The 21,177-nt window shown below is 40.0% G+C and overlaps 1 protein-coding gene across 2 annotated transcripts in view; it reads right to left on the reverse strand.

Moving 5' to 3' along the window:
• Positions 1–21,177, reverse strand: part of EGFLAM (EGF like, fibronectin type III and laminin G domains) — a 72,849-nt gene that overhangs the window by 37,238 nt on the left and 14,434 nt on the right. For both annotated transcript variants that reach the window (XM_053932759.1, XM_053932758.1), the window contains exons 2-7: positions 19,987–20,099; positions 17,987–18,070; positions 16,829–16,855; positions 12,354–12,471; positions 11,971–12,106; positions 5,433–5,599 (exon numbers count right to left, since the gene is read on the reverse strand). In XM_053932759.1, the coding sequence (XP_053788734.1) occupies positions 5,433–5,599; positions 11,971–12,106; positions 12,354–12,471; positions 16,829–16,855; positions 17,987–18,070; positions 19,987–20,099 (645 nt within the window). The remainder of the gene's footprint in view (positions 1–5,432; positions 5,600–11,970; positions 12,107–12,353; positions 12,472–16,828; positions 16,856–17,986; positions 18,071–19,986; positions 20,100–21,177) is intronic.

Raw genomic sequence — 21,177 nt, forward strand, 5'->3', positions numbered from 1 at the left:
ATTAATAACCACCAGCATGCAATGAAACATGGTAGCTTAGGAGAGACTGGCAGTTCTACAAACAGCAGGTGTGCCTCTTTCATCCAGCAGATCAAAATGTTCCATGCTTTTCCAACAGAAGACCGTGGGAGACCAAATGTACCCACTATTTTAAATCAGACAATGGTTCCTTTCATGTTATTAACTGGTACAACATTTAGAGCCTGGAGAGAACAAAGAAGGTATGGCTAATTGTGTCTGGTAGAAAAACTGCTTTGAGGCCCTTCTTCAAAGACATTCACTATGTAAGTTTGGTGTCACCAGAATAAATGTGACTTCAGAAGATGTCCTAATATCCATAGGACTCCGACTCTCCAATTTTTCCCCTTCCTGACTCTAGCTATCTGCATTTGAGCCAGCTACATTTCTCTACCTGCTGATCTGTGAGCAGCTTTGGTAACATGTAATGCACTTGGGAGCAATGCAGCTGCTGGATGGACTCCTGACCATGTCTGAACTTACATAGGTGAGTACACACATGACTGATGAGGTATCAGACCACTGGCTTCTCAGCTGCCTTGTTCTTCCCTACATTTGGTTTTTGCTCACTGGACATAACATGATAGCCACATGTGATGTGATGCAATATAACTACAAAACAGGATGCAGAGAAATTAACAGAACTTTTTGTAGATAAACTACTACATCAGCCCGTCTCTTAAGTACACTGTGTTGCTTTCCTGGAGAGCTCATCTTGTAATGGGTGGTAAATCAGGGACAATTAAGCAAAGTGGTACTCTGCAAATACCAAAACAATGACTGCAGAGATTATAAGCAGGCTATATTTAATTAAATCAGTGTTCCAGTGTACAAGGAGATGAAGTCTGAATAAGACCTTCTACCAGGTCCTATAATCCTGTTTTACAAATAATTTAAGAATTTGTGGGGGTCATGAACTTTAGACAGCTTCTTTACAAATAATTAGAGATTAAATTATACTACAGAAATCCTTCTCAAAACAAATATAAAGCTGCAAAAACTTCTGTTTTGCTGATTATGTTGCCATCATCCTACTCATGAAGAGACATGAGAGAGGGTAGGAGGTAGAACAGGGGACACTGTAAGAGACAGATTGAATGGAAGTATTAACAGACTGACTGGCTTCATACAGAACCCCCCACAGGAGGGGTTTCTTAATTCAAAATACATCGGGAACATTTTAAAACATGTTTTATGCTTTTCAGTGACTCACATTGTGACGCTGCCTGTTGTTTGGCCTGTCCCTTGCTTTTTGTCACTGTCCTTACAAACTACCAACACTGCTTTTGTAAATTCTCTGGAGGTGTGTGGGAAACAGTTCTATGGAAAACTTTCTCCATTTATTATCTCCAGGACACATTACCACCATTTAAATCAAGGTTTGGGCCCCAGAGACTGCCCTTTTATTTGTGCCTGAGCCTCAGCTGACACATTCAAGCTCCATGCAGAATACATAAGCATCTGTGGCAATGCCCTGCTCTGTGTGATCCTGGCAGTTACAGCCAGGACCAGAGGAAGGGATGTGCCCTGCTTAAGCAGTCACTTCTGTCACATTTGTTGTGGAGACAAGCAGGAGGGTATTTTTAAAAGAAGACACTTCCTCTGTTGGTCTGGTAAAGCCCAAGGCTGGTGACCTTGCAGGCACAGTGCAAACCCCATCTGTTTCCTGAGGAGATGAAGGATATTTAAGCAATACAGGTGATGACATTTTTTTTATTATTCTTTGGGACAGTTTATTTTGTTGTTTCTAAACTGAATATGGGCAATCTTTTATTTTCCAGTGAATTGTCCATGACATTTTGAAAAATTTTATACAACAAAATCCCAACAACCATGTAGGTGAAACATCCACAACCTGCAACTATAATTAAGAAAGGCAACAAAAAATTGATTTATTGCATCATTTCTCTCTAGAAAAACATTAATGAAACCAAATCACAAATAAATGAGAACCCTTGGGGAAACTTTACTCTGAAAATGAAGCCATTAACAAAGCATGCATTTTTTAGTAAGTAAGGAGGTAACTGCTTATAATCAAGGCCACATGTTTTATATTCAAGGACCTTGGGAGGTCTATCACATTAGGTGATACTGTCAGCATCCCTTTAGGGGAGCAACGGTTTTCCTATGCTGATCTGAAACAATGCAGTCAGGAGTAGTGCAAATCCACCTCCATTTTAAAAACAAAATGAGTGAACAATCTGTGAGAACGAGATAAACCACAACAGAAAACATCCCCATGTAGCATGGACTAATCTCTGCCTCAGCTTGCCTACAAGAGCTGCAAGAGAACCTCTGTAAGACATCATGGACCCTAATGGTCCTCTGCATTTGAGGTAATGTTGGGAATTTGTTAATCAATTAAAATAAATGTCAGAAAAGCACTACTATGTCAAGTCATGCATAAAAAATCCAGCATAGACAAGTGTAAAATTGCAAATTTTTGAAATCCAAACACACTAAGGACCTTAGTGCCAGCACCGTGTGAGCTAAATGTAATGCAAAGGAGTCAGACATAACTTCTGACAGTTTTCTAAGATATTTCAGGAATTTCTGAAGAATACATAGGTAGGCAGAAAATAGCACCAAAAATCTGTGGCATGTAGCATGTTTCACTGCTTAGGTGGAAGGAGGAACAACAGTAATAATGAAGGTAGTAATTCTTATGATGTGCTCTCTGAAGAAAAAAGGTGCTTCAGTTTTGGAGATGCTAGCTGTCTGGCACCTTTTCAAAAATGCAGGTGACTAATAGGTCACTCACTGGCACTTTGAGACAGTCAAGCAACTAATACCACCTGAGCCAGCCCCAGGGGACTATCATCAGGTGTCTGTGAATGGCACATGTCCTCCTGCAGTGAAGGATGAAAACCACAAAAATTTGAGGACCTCAAATCTGCTGAACATTAACACCTGAGCAACTGAAGTGAGTGATTAACTGGACCAAAATTCTGGGCTTTCTGGCTGCTAGAAGCAGGAGGATACCTTCAGATACATAATATGAATTAGGACTGAGTTTTGACTGGATGCCTTTGAGCACAGTAGTTTGGGATTTTTTTCCGTTCCTGTTTTTTTTCTGAAACTTGTCCATTGAATCATTCTTCAGTGATTTTTAATGTTTTGGGGAAAAATAAATGTTCAGGCTATGCACAGCTTTAATGAAGAACAATTTTCTCCCAATAAAAGTTTAGCTTTTCTACTAACATACAGAGTACTTGTGTATCTGGTTAACATCAAGTCAGTCTTCTACACAGACATCACAAGTAGAGACAAGTGAGAGCTGCTATCAACTAGGTTATCATCCCAGCTACACTCCTCCCTTCAGAAAATCAAATAATTTATTTCTAAAGGTATGCATCCCTGACACTTTTGAGCAACACTCCTTGCTCTGCACAAATCTGCTTGTTGTGATGACAGGTATCCACAAGATAATGCAGGTTTTCATGCATAGTGGCTATATGCCGTTTTTAAGCCTATTTTCAAATAGCACACTTTCAAAAGAACAACATTTGCATTTGCCAAAGGGTCCAGAGAGCCAAAGTAGCCCCAAGTACAAGTCTGGAGCAGGGCTGGAGCACATCACAGACATGACATGGCCCTGGCCTGCAGGAGCTCTGCCTGGTCATGAGGGTCTCTGCCAAGTACTGCTAGGCCCTTGGAGCAGGGAAACCAACCTCTCAGCCACTGCAGCACTGATGCGCCTATCCTGGGCCAGCTTTTTAAGCCCAAGCAAAGATCAGTGCAAAATGCATAATATACTGAATTTTCAGGTCTGACCCAGGCACAGAGAACCAAACTAATGTCCCTTATGAACCTTTCTAGAAATCAGTGCTTATGCATACCAGATGTGAATTTGATTCCAAGCTCTAATGACAGAAACCCATGCTCTAGAGACATCTTGGCAGGCCTCTGCAGAACAAGCAGTTTCCAAGGCAAAGTGCCTTCCCTGGAGTACTGCAGTAATAAGCTCAGCATGAAGATGATTCCACCCTTATTAATAGAGCTAAACACTTTATCTTTTTCTGACCAAAGGATGCAGCTGTTAACATCCAAAGATAAACAAGATACCAAGGAGCACATGTGTGGCTGAGGCAGCAGGAGTTGACCCTGGAGGATCCATGGGCTGAGGAACTCCAGAGTACACTGCACAAAATTTTCACAAACATTTACTTCAGAAGTTAAACTATGAGCTCAGCAGCCATGGCAAACTACATGCAAACTGTTCAAGTGACTGAATTTATGACAGAGGACAAAAGGAAAACTTAAAACTGCCATATAAGACTCAATGAAAAAAGGGATTCCACAACAGAGAGGCAGTTTAGAAAGCAATCTTTATCAGGTTAAATTGGTGGATTACTAAGCAGAGATCACAGTCCTACCTGAATATTTGCTGCTCAATTTCACTAGTTAATTGGAGATAGTTTGCAATTGAGAGAGTGAGAAAATAATAATAAAAAAAAAAAAGGCACTTGAACTTAAAAGTACTGATACACATTTTTATAGAAAAATTTTGGAACATTAATGATTTAGCTCAGTTAGTCCCCATACCTTGCTGGCTTTGGCTCTGTTTCCTCCATTGTTCCTCTTTATGACATTGGGTTTTTGCTATTAGAAGATGTGATTTGAGCAATTCCCAATATGCTCTGTGTTGGCTGGGTTGGAATTCTCACATGCAAGCTAGAAATTTGGGTGTGATGAGGAGCAACAGCCCCTTAAAGTCAGCCTACAGAGACACTGGTACTGGCAGAGGATTGCATCCTGAGGAAGCCCAGTAGCAACTGGACCAACACTTACTGCAGTGTGCATGATCTGTATTGCTACAGAAATGTAAACATAATAGTTAACAAGTTAGTATGTCGGCAAGTTCACCTAATATTTTTGCTATGCAGCTTCTGATCAAAAAGGGGTGCTTATTTCCTTATATCATTATTTGCATGACTGTGCTAATAGTTAAGAGTCTTACTCCTCAGAAAACTGTACAAGTTTAATTTGGTCTGAGTTGCTGAAATTATAAATGTAATAAATAAGGTTCAGCTTCAAAGAACAGAAAAAATGAACAATAGACTTTGTCTCTCTCATTTCTCCCCATGATATTCACTTATTTGTACTGCATGAAGCCAGCACAAAATTCAGAAAGTAGCAATCCAAAAATACCTGTCAATGACCTCCAGAGCAAAGAAATGGCATGAGAGTGATGCTGCCTGGGTCTTTTCAGATCTTTGCTCATGGCTTGACTTTCACAGGGTGCTTGCTGCAAGCTCCTCAGACAGGACTGAGAGGTGTCAGAATGGAGGTGACTGTACCTGGAGAGCAACTCTTTCCACCAGCAGGCCTTCACAGATACCTCAGATACACTTTATTTCCAGATATACTTCATTTTTGTTTAGCTTTAATAGCAGAAAGGTGGTTGTACTCACTGAATGTGCGGATGATGTCGCTCGGTGCACTGGCAGGGCTGGATCCAAAGGAGTTTGCTGCTCGGATGGCAAACTGATACTTCGTGTTTGGGAGAAGTCCTTTGAGAACCATGGACTCCATCTGGATCTGCTCTTTTATTACCGTCCAGTTGCTGTCAAGGTCTGGCCTTGAGGATCAAACAAAGACCAGATCTTGAATAATTAAAGCTGGCTGTATAAATTAGCTACATTTATACTTTTCTAGGGAATACACTAATAAATGAGACAGAAATCTACTAAATCATCACTGAAACCCTTCACTCTTAAAGGATCAGACTGTGCAACCCACCATTACCAAGCTGTGAAGCCCTTGATGTCAAAACTGCATAATCATACAAACCCAATCACTCAGATTTTACTTATAAAGCCAAGGACCAACTGACAAATCCACTTAAGTTTATCTGTTTTGTGGATTTTGGATTTAGAGTTTTCAAGTAGGAGTCTATTAGCAGTTCCCACCTCCCTATGTGGCTGTATAAGGCAATAGAGGGTAATAGAGGGAAAGATCTTAATTTATTTCTAGGAGTTTGTGTTCTAATGCCAGTAAGTCCCTTCAAACATATACAACCATTAGCAAGATGGGAATCCAACATTTGATCTTCCAGGTAATCAGGTTAATCCACTCACATAGGAACATACAGAGCCAAAGTCTTCTCTTCAGAAAAACAGACAAAAAAAAAACACCCCCCCAAAAAAAAAAACCAAACAAATAAATAAATAAATAAAACCCACAAAAACAGACAACCCACAAAACCCACAGAACAATAATGCAGAGAACATGGCCTATGTACCTGGATTTTGTAACGATATTCCTATAGCTGCTTTTGGACAATCCCTGGTTAACTCCTGATTCATACTGGAAGCCAACTGCCAATAAGTACTTCTCTAAGTGCCATTATATTTCAAGTGAAAACAGTGTAACCATTCACATGGCAGTTTGTTATCGAGTGTTTTAAGTTCATGCATACAGGAACATTGTAAAGGGGTGGGTGACTTCAAGTACTCTGAGAGAGTATTCTGATGCTTTCACACCAATTCCACTCTCTACAAAAGTGGCCTCTTCTTATCAAAGAGAAAACAAAATAAGAAGCTAAACAAATACAAACAACATAATAATGTAAACATTCATTCTAGGCCACCCAAAATATTAAAATTAAAGTTAATGAAAGTAAAATAAGGACAGAAATAGCTTTCAGAGAAAATTATTCCACTGTTATTGCAATATTTATTACAGGAAATAACCTCCAAGTGCACCCTGGATCTACCAGTGTTTACACAGGACTAGCTGCAAATGTCTCCAACAGTCTTCAAATTAAAAATTATAGCACAAGGCAGGCATTTTGTATTTGTTTATTTTCAGCTGGAAGGAAATGCCAAAGTTAATGTATGTTTTTTTTAGTGGTCAATACAAGATGTATTGATCACTGAAGTCCATTGCTTTGTGCCACCATGGCAAATGCAGTGGCAAAGCAACAGTTCCCAGGTGCCTGTCTCAAGTGCGCAGTGGCACACAGGACATGAGTATTTCATTATTTTGCTAAAAATAAAAACAAAATCAGAAAAATGCACAAGACATAATGATAGCTAAACAGACCGTCTTAAGTCACCCTTCACCACCATTTCCTGGTAGACAGAAGAGCATTTATTTTGGCTACCCTTCCATTGTTGCCCTCCTCTGAGCTTTTGATGCCGGGGCCAAAATGAAAATATATAGCGTTTTCCAAATGAAAGCTGTTAACTTCCAAAGGCTTGCTTAGCAGTGTTTTCAATTTTCCTGTACACATCCTTTTATGGTTCTAATTCCTATCCAAGGAATTCCTACTAGCTCAAGAGCTGCCTCTTTGCAACAGACCTTGCCCATGTGTCCACCCAAGTGGAAACAACACACCTTTGATGAAGGGACCCAAAGGAGGCATTGCACCCTAAAAAGATCTAGGAGATAACACAAATAGCAGGCTAGGCTTCAAATACACTGACTGTGCAGAAGTTTATAATAAAGGAAATGCCTGCAAACATGTAAGGATCTGCAGCTGAAGGAAAGAGGGAGATTTATCACTTGACCTTTGCTACTTCTCCAGAATGCTTCCTGTGTGAACAAAACAGTATGAGATGAAAACATGGCAAACAGATGGGGAAAGGAACACAAATTCAGCTGGTGAGTGCATCCAGGGCAAGCCAGCTCCCATGTTCCCTGAGATGAGAACATTTTGTTGAAAACTGTCTCCATGGTCTTGTTTTTTTATGTTGTATTTCAGTGTGTTGTCAACTTTTACACTGGAAGTGTTCATTCTGTTACCACTTCTCCCATTTTCCTGCAGCAGTACATTCCCCAACACAGCGGACAACACCTTGCAGGGCAGCACCAAGCATTGTATCTGTGAATGGGGAAATCAGACAACTTCCATGGACATTGCCTGCTCACAGTTGCAGCTGTGCAACTCCAACACATAAATACTATGCAGAAAAAATCAAACACAAGTCATAGTGGTTTTAAAATAATAAATATATGGCTAAAGCAAATAGGACTGGATAGGTATAAACCAAGGGCAGAATTCCATGCCAAATGTACCCCAAAATTTTGGATTATTGCTTTATGTTGTAACTTGGGAAATTATTCAATTCAAGAAGGGAATTCTTTCTGATGCAGAGAACAGCAATTTTATAGTCACTTGAACTTCCTTTTAAAATCACCTGGAAATTATTTAAGTGTGAGGCACCCTCTAGCAATCCAATTTTCTAACGTTTCTGATTGTTCTTCCATGTTGTATTCATACTCATATCAAGGGGAAAGTTTATCTTAAAATGGTTTTAAAGAGTATTCTAGCAAATAATAAGTGTGATGACAAGTACAATACATCATCATTTACAATAGATAAATCTCTTGTATAATATACTGCACTATAATAAATTATTTTTAGTAACTATTATTATTTCACATCATTGTGACACTTTGTACAAAATAGATCAACTGATATGCCAGGTCAGCTGTGAGGAAAGGAAAAGTGGACAATTTTGGTAACTCATTCTCTTGTTAGATATTCTTCTGATGCTATCTAATGTGGTTAAGCACTTCTTCCCTTATATCTTTCACTCCTCTTTCTTCATCAGTTGCCTTTTCAGGGAGTTAATCTCACAAGCAGTGAGCTAAATACTGAGTCAGATATACCTGTTTCATGCAATAATCAGGGAAACATATTAAAAGTATTTTTTCCTAGACACTGGGAGGTGTCTCCCTGGTCAGATCTGTTGTTTCAGGTTCTTTGCAAACAAAAGCAAACAATGACTGTCTGGTTCAGTGCAGTGCCAGAGACAGACAGTTCATCAGGGAATGAATTCAGGGATTTTTCTGGGAAGGAGAGGGAAGGCTTCAAACTAATCAAGAAATCTGTGAACAACACTATGCTGAATCTGCACCACCCTAACATCTGAATACTAATAAATTTCCCAGTTTTATCAGCAGAACCTGCCTAGTTCATTGCAGCAGAAGTTTCATGTCACTACCAAGATACTGAAAAATTTCCTTTGCATGCCAAGATTAATATTAAAAGCTTTTGATTTCATCTACATACCAATGAGATGAAAAAAAGGTGACCTGATTGTTTTAGGGCATGTGCTGCTAATCCCCTGTGGTTCTGTAGCTGCTGTGTGGCTATAAAAATTCAGATAAGTTAATCACCAAGTTTAAAAGATCATGTAGGCATTCAACAGTTTAAAAATTTGAGTATTTGGAGTATTTGAGTGAAAATATCGAAGACATTTTTAAGAATTAATTTTGCATAGCATCTTTAGGAAAAACACCTAAGCTCATATGCTTAAGTCTGGGGTCTTGCTTTAAAAACTTTCATAAAAATGTAATTTTTAATTAAATACTTCTCACTGTTAACCAATAAAATATTTTCACTGAGCCTACAAAGTTGCACAGACATATATATTTTGTTTTTAACATATTCTATTGCACATTCCCTTAGAACTATCCAGTGAAGAGTGAGTCCTACAGTCTCCCTCTGGACTTTCAGCGTTTAGACAAGTGATCTCCTTAGCATCCTCTCTTAGTCAGCAGCACAGAAGAGCCTGAATTAGCTCAGCTCATCTTATATCTGAAGCTGCCTGCAACCCTCCACTGCCTGTAGTGAACCAACTACTTTCTTTGGTCCCAAGGGAAATCCCTTAGGCAAGTGCTTAAATAAAGCACCAAATTTAGACCCTGATTAAAGACAGGATGCAGGCTAGCTCTGGTTCTGATTAGATTCTGGTATCTCAAAACAATTAATATACTGAGTTTTCATGAATGCATTGAATTTTCCCAGTATCACAGCCGAGCAGTTGAGAGGAGTGCTTTGTCACAAGTTTTTCCTATGGTTAAAATCATAAAGTTAATTCTAAGGAGATGGAAATTACTTAAACAATGTCATAGTTTTTAGACATTTTTGCTATGCCAAAGCAAAATTACAGATTTGCATTAGAAAGTTATTAATTTTGCAAAATCACAGGATAATGGTGTATTTCTTTGACATAAGAGGACCTGATACTAATTTACTTGAACTGATTTGTTTTAGTCTTACATTGGTTTAATTTACTAGCTTTAACTCATGATAATACATTTTATAGTAATTAAAACTATATGCAGCAAAAGACAACGAAGCTTAAAGTTATATGTTTACCTTTAGCTGCCATTAGGGCTTATGGCTCATTGAACTTACTCCAAATATACAACCAAGCTTCCAAGTCTAAGAGAGCATTATCCCAAGATTAACAAAGGCACTTTCAACTTAGCTTTAAACCTCAGACTAAACAGTGTAATCAAAACATTTTGCCGTTAGCAAATTCTTTCCCAAAGTCCAAAACCAATGAAATACTGAAATTTCAATCACTTGCATCTTTTGACCTAAACAGCAGCTTTCCACTCCCTGGCTGAACAAAAACATTCAAGGGTGCACTTTCAGTGTGTCAGATGGAGATGATGGTGCCCACTTCTTCCATTAGCAGGCTCCTGGTGCTATGAAGAAGTGTACATAAGCCTCCAGGTTCCACTGTATAGTCAATCAGAATGCAAGAAAATGCCTTCCCCATCAACTGAGCAAATGAGAGAGAAGAGATGCAGAGAGAGCAAAAAGCTCAGATAAAAATTGTGTTCAAAAATAGATATTGAAGAAATTTCACTGTAGGTCTACAGCAGACATTTTACACAAAGGAGATAAATATCTTCAGCCCTCATGTCCTGCCTTGCAGTGCACTGAATATTGGATGGCCGCCAACTAAATATGGGGGCTTTCAGCCCAAATACAAAGTGCATCAGTTAACAAGTAGGTTTTCAGTCTGGGTATTCTTTCTGCTATATCAATATCTTTTTGCTGTATCAGTATCATCCAGATTGTACCCATATTTTGAAATCAAGTTCTTCCTGTGTATTTAACAATAACAATTATTTTTTAAAAATTACCATGTTTTCCTTAAGAACAATTTTTTTTTTACCTTTTACAGATCAGAGTAGTTTAAGAATCAATTCTTTCTTTTTCAGGAGCCTCAACTAAAACCTATAGTCAAGTATTGACTCAAAGGATTAAAAGGGTGAATTTTACATTCACTGTAAGGGTAAACATTGAGGCAAATAAAAATAAATAGATTTGTATGCAGATATTAGCTCAAACAAGCATATGAGCAATCAAGTAAAGATACTTGTTCATGCTTGCAGATACAATCACCTCCTCCTGGCCCTTTTTATGCAGCTTATAAAAGCAATTTGACTTGAAACTTCTGACAGTTCAGTTCTACTACTGAATTTTAAGAGTTCATCACAAAAGAACAAAAAAGTGCCCCACCAGCATCCCACTTTCCCCCCCAAATCTAAACAGAGAGATCAACATTTCATGTAAATTTGATTAGCATTAGCATAACAAAGCAAGTCTAAATCCTGCAAGCTTAAGACCCAAACAACTTTATGTTCAAGAGGTGTCTGGATCTGGCACTGGGTTATGTGATTTAGTCATTTAGGGGCTACAGTGTTGGGTTGATGATTGGGCTGGATGATCTTGAAGGTCTTTTCCAAAACTGGTATTTCTATGATTCTATAATTTTTGTCAGGTAAAACTGTCCAACATACTGAATTTTCAGTCCTCAGATTATTTTCTAAAGCAGCCCAGGAAGCCACTCTGCCAAACGTTCTTTTCTCAGCATGGTTTGACAGCATTTGATTACAGGAGAAACTTAAAACTTCATTAATCCAAGCCGCTATTAGAGGAAACAGGTCAAATCAGACCTTATTTTTCTTCCATCAGAAAGTACAACTTATTGGTGATTTTATAACAAATTGGATCCTTTCTGGTTGTCTCTAAATTTCCATGGTAATTCAACACACACTGGGAGGAAAACTAAGCATACAATACACAGTAAGTAAATAAATCATATCTATATGCAGTTGAATAGTGCAGTTTAGGTTAAAAAAAACCCAAAACACTACAGTGCACAAACACTGAAACTCAGACTCCACTAGCAAACTTGCCTGATAAACTCCACCGTGTAGTACTGGATGGGAGAACTTCCTTCACTCACTCCAGGCTTCCAGGACAATGCAACTTCTGAATCAGAAACCACCATGATCTGGGGCTGATAGGGTGGCGCAGGAGGCATGCACTTATCTAAGAAGAAGTGCAAAGGAGTAGTTTTAGAGAAGCAGCTGGGTTGCTACACACAATACCCAACACCCACAGACTTGGGAATCAAATTCATAGGCTTCTCCCCTCATGCTATTGCCCTTCTAAAACCCTACATATGTGGAAAAGTACCAGTGAAACACCATGATATTGCACATGGCAGAGTTTAGGTGTGAGTGCTACAGACATCTGCCCTTCCAGTTTTGCAACAGAGCCCTGCAGGCAGAGTTACCTTGGGATAAAGTTGTGACCTCCCTGGGCATGCTGGGCTGTCCTTTCCCTGCCCAGCCATACGCTCCAATGCTAACACGGTGTGGAGTGCCTGGCTTCAGGTCGCCAATAACAACATCCTGCCAAGTCAAGAGCAGACAAGCACATTGTGACAGCAGTTCCATGTAACTGGGGATGGTGCTGTGAGCTGGGACTCAGGGATCTTACATGGTGTTTTCCCTGTTCTCTCCTTGGAAGATTGTCCCCTGCCCAGTACAGCTCAGAAACAACAAACACAAATAGAATCATGTTTCCTCTCAAGCTGCAGCTTCATCCCAGGGGAATCCACAAGGTTGACCTGGACCCATTTCTCAGCATAACTTATAAGGTTGCAGATATTTGCATTTTATATCCAGCTTTTTCACTGGTGAAGTCAAAGTCACATATTATTCTCTCAGTTGAGCCAACTGCTAGCATTTAGTATCAGTCTGGTGGGTTTCCCCCCACCTTTTTTTTTTCTTGTTTTTATTTCTCTTTTAAATTCAGAGGCCATAAAACCTCCTGAGAGTGAAGCAATTTGATGCAGTGTGAACTGATGATCCTTAATTTCTCATGGAGCAGAGCCCTATCCCATCATCTCTCACAATTTTATGAGCTCAGCTAACAGCCTTGACTTGAAGTAAGCATTTTCCTTATTTGTCCTTCTGCCACAAACACAGAAAGATTAACCCACAGGCAACTACTGTAAAGGAGGCAATGCTCAGCTCCATATGAAGAGCTTGGGCTGATGAATACTCTTTAGAGGAGCCTGTTCAAATCTCCCAGAAAATAGAAAACATCACCAAAACATTACATTCCATCACTGGCTGCTTCACATAGCATGGACCAGCCTCAGACATTTAGATCTGATCTTTAGTGGAGAGTGCATACATATGTAAAGAAATTGAGTATTCTTTACCTGCAGCCTACCTGGAATGTCTATGTTAATCCCAGAATTATGAATTTGACAGCATATACAAGGAAACAGAAATATCAGGTTCTATACCACAGACTGTTCTAGTGTGAAAAATAAGCACTTTTTAAAAACCTGTTTTACAGCTATTATTCTTCTGGTTTTCATTCTCTGATATTAAACACATTAGTCACAGTGCATTTGAAAATGCAGAGTTCTCCTTTTTCTTCGTGTTGGAACAGAATTTAAATCTGCACTTCCAGTTGCATTAAAATAGTAAACAATCCCCAAATTTTATTAACTGCTAAATTTCCTTTTGATGGTCTTTTGGAAAAAAAACACTTCCTCTCTACTCTTTGGGAAACTTACATTATTACTACAACATTGTTCAGCAACACCCTGCCATCTGTCATTTCTCTGGACATGGTTTTGGAGCTTCAACACTGATTTCCTATTAACATGGACCACCTGACCACTATCATGTTTTTCCATCATTCACCCTTGATCTGCTTGAATGATCTGGATAGGTCTGAGATGAATCTGAGATTATAACAATGCTGGAATAGTAACTGTCCAGAGAAAGGCAGCAAGAATGCTCACTCTGAAAGATTAATCTGCGTCTTTCAGTCTCATAGCTGAAGGGACTGAGGTCTTTTACAATGTGATCTGAGAACCCAGTTGCTGAAAACCATGACCTCCTCCTGGTGACAGAATTGATGCCCCTGCTCCTGCCAGTCTATCCTCCATGACATACGCACTGTCTGTCTGCCCTTAAACTATGTGCATTTTTTTTCCTGACAGTATTCCTCTTTATTACACTCATGCTTATGAGGAAAAATCCTTCATTATCTGCCTTACTGTTTTCACACTATTCAGGAACTTGGCCCTTGGAGAGAGTTAGATATTCATGTATGTGCCTCATATTATTACCTCCAGACTCAAGTCTACAATAAACTGAACAGAGAGAATTTCTTTGAGTGCTGACCAGTCAAGATCAAAGCCCTGATATCTACTAAGGTATTCAGCAAGTTCAACGTGTGTGCCCTCAAAACCTCAGCAAGGTGTACTCATGCCTTACACACATAGCTACCTGCCTCCTTCTGGCAGTGCCATCTCCATGGGCACAGCCCTGGAACACACAGTGGGTATCTCTGAAACCAAACATCTAATCTTCAAGGATCAGGATATCAGTGAATAAGTAAAAATTCAGGACACCATCAAGCTACCCTGACCTGTGGCAATGTCAAGGAATACCCTCCTCACACCAGGAACACTTTCAAATCAGATCCTGGAAAAGAAGCACAGTTCCTCGTGTCCCACTGTCCAGTAGTCTGGGAGTACATATTTAATTTATTTTTTTGCTTGTCTTTAGAAGACATGTCTTAAACCCAAGTTCTGTCCCTCTCAGAAGAGACAGAGTGGCCTCATAGATAAAAAATTAGGTAGTATGTGGAAGAGCTATCTCTATCATTTTTTTAGTCCCCTCTCCACTCAGATTAGCTCTATATTTTGAAGCCTGATGCCCCAAACTCAACACTCAATTGCTGATGATGCTTCAATAGTCACCAACCTCACTTTCTTGCCTTGCACAACTCTCTTGCTAAAATCCTGATAAATGACATTTGGTATTCTCATTACAATCTCACATTGTTGAATGGGGTGAGGCAATGTGATGCCTTTTCTGTGGTAAGGGAGCCAATTTCACATTGATTATCCTATATATCCCTCCCTGCCCTGCCACACAGCTTGCCTGCCCTACGAGTGTGTTGAAACTGTGAGGCTCAGTAAGCTGCCTCACAGAAACCAGGATTACAAATTGTTTTCCAGAAGAATGTCTGTTTTGTTTTAATCCAAAATCCATCAGACTCTGGATTGCAGCACAGCTGCAGGAACGGAGCTGATTTTAATGACACTCTCTCCCCTGGCAACAATTCCTTCCCTGAACTACTGGTCTCAGCTGGTCACTTCCCATTTTGTACTGGTATGTTTAGTGATTTTACAGGGAGCAATATTGCTCTCCAGGGCTCTGTGCCCAACCTAAAACCTCCCACCTTTAAAGCCTACTAATTTTTATTGATTTTTCTTGTTTTTTATGTGTACTGGAGTTCCTGAATATTATGCCCAGTTAGAACAACCACCTATACTAAATGGTACTGCATCTGCACTTCCCCTGGCTGCTGTCACTTACATACTCTCTACTTTACAGTACAGATGATATAATACACAATAATATACTTTGCTAACACAGAGACACACGAACAGAAACAGGCAGCGCAAATCAGCTCTTGCTGCTACAGCAGTCCCACGTGGCCCAGAGAAGCCTCCAAGAAGGCAGCAGGAGGATACCCAGCACCAGGAGAGGAGTGATGGAAACATTAACTATGCAGACTTAACCACAAAACTATTGCAGATTTCTGTTGAGTTTGGTATGAATACAACAAAAAGCATTTCATCGAGAACACCACTTCCTGGAGGATTAATGACAGCTGGGAGCTGATTAATCCCAGCTATTCATATTTCTCCACAAGTACCCCTCAGAAGTGTTATTTTTATCAAGCAGAAAAAAAGTGCCCAGCATGGAAGCTCAATTCTGAAATGCCATAATCCAGACTCAGCTCAGCTAGGATCGAACCAGATAGTCCTGGTTCAAGTGCATCCTGAGGACTCAGCCTCCAGTAGTCCAACCAAACTCCCCTTATTTCAGACCACAAAAGCTCTGTGAGCATCACCAACCATGTGTGATTTCCCTATTCCTAAAATAGCTCTCAGAAAACAAAAGTCTGCAGGAGGCTGTTGATGCTAGGGATTTCAGTTAAACACTGAAATTGCTGTCCTTTCCCCATCCAAACCCAAGCACCTCCTGCTTGCTTCTTGCTCACAATAAACCAAATCTGTTTACTGCTCAGAGGAAGTAGACTGGACTGAGTGCAGGACTGGAAATAATCAATCTGATTAATTCACCAGCTGCAAAGCCATTAAGAGAGTTGGTATTTCTTTCAAACTTGTTTTATACTAGTAGCTAGTCTCCCACTCCTTCCTCCTGGGCGTTGCAAGGCTGGCCTCTTCCTGTGTTTCTCCTCCTCCTCCTTGGCTCTCTCTGAACTGGCTTAGGTTTTTCCCTCTTCATCTCCTCTCCAACTGCCAGACTTTGTTCTTCCCTTCTACTGTCTGTCTGATTACTTGATCGTCCCCATCATCTCTAAATCCTCACTGCCTGAATATATCTCAATTTTTACACAAATTTACTCCATCAAAACAAGGCATCCATAAATACCTCTGGTTACTGAGAAAAAGGTTTAGCCATAGCTAAAAAGGGAGCTACTTTGCCTACAGGCTCCTTTGCTACCTTATTCACCTGTGGATTTTGAGCTTTTTGAGGCTAATATCTGCTACATTTTGACCACAAAAGATCATGTTTAAGTGCTACATAGAATCAACATTTGAGATCAACTTTTGTGTGTGAGTCTGTGAAGAAACCAAGTCAGAAACATTCAATTTTCTTTTAAATCACATCTTGACTAAGTTTCATATGAAGCAATACTTACAAAAATTGCTTGTCCTTCAAGCTGACCCTGGGAAAAAGCAAACAGGACTTGTTAAGAACTAAAATAATAAAAAGTGATGGCAAAAGCAGAATAAATAATGGGTCAGGGAATTAAAACACGACCAATGCGGCAGCATATAGCTGTCTGTGTGGCTGTTAATCACCTGCATGAGTACTGGGATACAGACTTTCCTCTCCCAGTGATTAAGAAGTACTGCTGTTAGGATTAAGATAAAAAACCTACTGGTGTTTGATCTTTCTTGGCAGTACTAGCAAAAATAGTTTTTAAGAAACAAAAAAGGTGAGAAAGGAATACCGAGATAAAGATAAGAAGGGAGAAAATAATGCTTGAATAAAGAAATTATATATCACAATGGCAATATTGTTTTATTCACTGTGATCCCAGAATCCTGCAGAAGTCAGAACTGACAACCAGAGTGATGGAAACCTGCAGGAAATCTGAGTATCCTCCTCAATCACACTTCTAGTGAGTAAGTGGGGCAGAAAAAGGGAAGGAGGAAAGAGAAGGGAAAAATGAAAAAAAAAAAAAAACAAAGCAAGAATGCAAAGGAGATATAAAAGAAAAAACATAACTTTAAAAACAATGAACAGCAATGACAAAAAGTAGTCCTTTCAAGAACAAAATAACCACCAGCAGCTGGGGGAATCTTCTAGAATATGAACTTGCAGAACTGCAACTAAAGCAGCCATATTTCAGGAGGCCACAGTCTCACACAGAAGCAAAAACACTCTGTGTTAACTCACACAGCTGTGTCAGATACTGCAATACACATACAGTGATAGTGCAGCTCTCCCTCATAGATTCATGCAATTCCACCCCTTCCATGTGTGAAAATGCATGCATTTAAGATTAAAAGTTCTATTTTAGTAGATTTACTGACAAAGGCCAGTACTAGGAAGCTGAGAGCAATTTCCAATAGTTTTACATGATAAAACAGTAAGACAAGAAGGAGAAAAAATGCGTCACTCAAACACAAAAACATTGTGATTTCCTTTTGCTCAATACCCAGAGCAGATCTGGGGCTTGTATCCTCACCATATTTTGTCAACATAGACAAAACTACAAGGAGACAGTTGCAAGTTTCCACTTGCATGTTCTGCGCCAGTGTTCTGATTGTTGATGAAAAGAAATACTCACCATGCTAATCATATCCAGACTCAGGGGAACATCATGTGAGAGCTGTTTAACTGCTTTGTCACCTTCAACTTCTGAGTAAAAGACCTTGGGAAGAAGATATAGTCAAACCAGTTACAGCAATAACTCAGTATTTCAGAACAACTTAAGAATGAGTGCACCATTGCATCATTGTCACACTGAGGATAGAATTTGAGCCCATGATCCCCTGCCTTTTCAAATGCAGGAAAAGCTGAAGTCCTTTAATATTCCTTACATATTTGCTAGAAGTTGTCAGTGTGACCAAAGGACACCATCACACAGTGTATACACTTACCTTATGTGAAACACAGTTGTAGGGCTTGTAGCACAGGCCTAAGCTGTTTCATTGTGCATCATTCTTCTGTGGTTAACATGGACAGCTGAAGAGTTGTGGGACTAGTCTGCACTACACAGACACCTTACTTCATGTAAGAAAAATGTTGACATTCCATGATTATGACATTATAAAAATTGCTCAATCATAAAATGTCTCTCCATGTCTGTTGCCATGTACTGGAGACTAATGAGACAGACAATCTGCTTTGCTGTGCACATAGACCCAGAGATGCTAGAGGATCAAGATACTACAGTGAAGGCATTTTGGGTAGAGCACTACTGATGCTGCTTGTCATTTGTTTTATGATCATGCCACACACCAGCTCAAGGCTTAAAAAAACAAGTGGAGCTCAGATGCTTGATCTGCATGCATGAAGAGTGACCACTGTTTATGACTTAGGCCACTTACTCCCTGCACCTCTGTTTTCACAGAGAAGGGTGGACCCAGCTACACACAGAGCCAAATGAGGCAGCTCCTGGCCACAGCAAGTGCTTTTTGGAGTTTTAGACTACTATATGCTAGTTCATAGCACTTTCATAACAATAAAATTAATTCTGCAACTGGGCTGCACTAGTGTCATTTACAAGACTGTGGGATAAAGAAGCATGTGTACCAGAAATACCTATTGCAAGGAATTTTTTATCTTAGTGTACTTTAATAATAACATACTCAGTAGTATTCTGCTTTCCACCTTTTTACATAAAACTGAATTTTGGGTATCTTATTCCTGAAAATTTCAAAACTATCCACAGAAAATGCTAATAACAAAAATTGCTATTCAGATTTTGTTGTTGTTGAAGGGGAAAGCAACACATTTTAGTCAACATCTCGCACCTTTGGTGCTAATTTCTCACTAACTCAGTTGCATTTTGGGACTGAGTTTCATTGCCATGGAATACCTGTTAAAACAATACCTAACACAAATGAATGAATGGCATGTTCGTGCTCACTGTTTTTCTTCTTGCACACTAAAATACAGTAACCAGTTTAGCCTAGCCCTTTTCTTTTGCCCTATAGGCAGAAGGTAACATGGCAGAGGCTTGATGGGGGTCAGAGACTTCCCAATAAAATTGCTGAGTATAGCAGGAAAACATTCAGCTTCTTTAACAGAAACTGACTTCTGAGGTAGGGGGTAATAAAACAAAAGCCCTTTTGATATTTGTGGCTGCAGGTGGGTTCCCAGGGATTCTAGGCAGTACAGTACCTATCCAGGAAGGCATTCCATGAAACAGTCCTTCCCTTGTACCTGCTGCAAGTCTGGGAAGTTTTAGAGACTTAGTTTGAAAACATATTCCTGCTAAAGTAATCCTCAGGCTGGAAGTACAAGTCAAAGGATGTGCATGGCTCTCACTTGCACAGTGCAATATCGACCTGCTCTGCTCTACTTTACTATTTTATCAGAGAACACTGATACCCTTGCAGGAAAACCACAACAGAAAAGTAATCTATATCCACTGCAGGCCCTTGGAATCCAACCCAAATTCCCATCATAGATTGTTTTTTAAGGTTACAGCTCAGTCCGCTCAAGCCCACTGTCCCCTGACCGCTTTCTGGGCAGTGGCACTGTTTGTGAGGAGAAGGGGCTGTCCTGCTGGTTTCAGGGTGTGCAGCCTGAGGCCAGGCAGCAGCACGGAGCATCACTTACCGTGTACCCTGTGATGGTGCTCGCGTGCTGCTTTGGCATCTTCCACTGCACGCTGAATGCTGTGCAGTTCAGTGAATCCAGCAGAATATCCAGAGGAGGCCCCAGCCTTTCTGCTAAAAACAAAATGGCATTGTATAAGGAGCCATAGGACAAAACCCCTCTCCTTTAGCTGCCTGGCAGGTATGTCTTTGAAGAATAGGCATGTGCTGCCCTCACTCCAAACTATCAAACACACCCCACTACTCAGATTTGACTTGGGTCCCCCTTTTCCCTCTCCACTTCTAACTTACAAGGTAGCAGTGGAACACCAGGAGAGGCGGTCCTCTTCTTAGTGGGTAAGCTGTTTCTTAGCTTAGGAGCACCCAATGCTTCAAGCAATGCCATTGAACAGCTCATAGGCTTTTAAATATATTCCTGAAATGCTGGATACTACCCAGGACCCAAAGACAGGGACATTCACACATTCATACTGCTTGTACAGTACAGCTGTGGCACAGATTCAGACTACTGGGAATGTCTCCCAGGAATCGTCTGGAAGACAGCACCTCTCACACACCACATCTGTAAGTCAGTATGGACATCTTTGGGGAAGGAAAGTGTGGAAAAGAGCCAAATCATGCCATGTTCCCTGGGCCCTCACCCATTTTCTTCATTAGCATGGACTTAGTCCCATGGATTCCTGCTTGGTCCAGGGCTCTGAACACAGCATGTGCTACCTCCTATGCTCACCTTCTGCCCTGCACTCAGCAGTAGCTGGAACTACACACCACCTGCTGCCTAAAGGAGTGGCAGGGATGAGCAGCCAGGGATGGTGTATCAGTGTCCATTTAAGAAGCATTTCACATTCAGAAAACAGCTTTCCAATCTTCACAACACCCAATGAGGCAGATTAGCATTTCAGCTGCATTAGTAATAAGGAAGAAAGAATATCCTCTGAACATTCACTCTTAACATATTCATAGCATCCTTGTGTTACTTTCTGGAGAAGCTCTATGAGACAAATTTGCTGGAAGGCATAGTTGCCGAAATAACGAATTTTCTATTCTGAATGCACTATAGGCCAATAACATTATTTACTGAAAGTATTTGGTGAATAATTTGGAACAACAAATAAATTTGAACAAAATGCAATCCATTTGTAGACTGTCTGCAAACAGAGACACAACATCTGTTTAATAAAGAGCCAAATAA

The sequence above is a fragment of the Vidua chalybeata genome, chromosome Z, assembly GCF_026979565.1.
Source record: "Vidua chalybeata isolate OUT-0048 chromosome Z, bVidCha1 merged haplotype, whole genome shotgun sequence".
Classification (NCBI taxonomy): domain Eukaryota; kingdom Metazoa; phylum Chordata; class Aves; order Passeriformes; family Viduidae; genus Vidua; species Vidua chalybeata.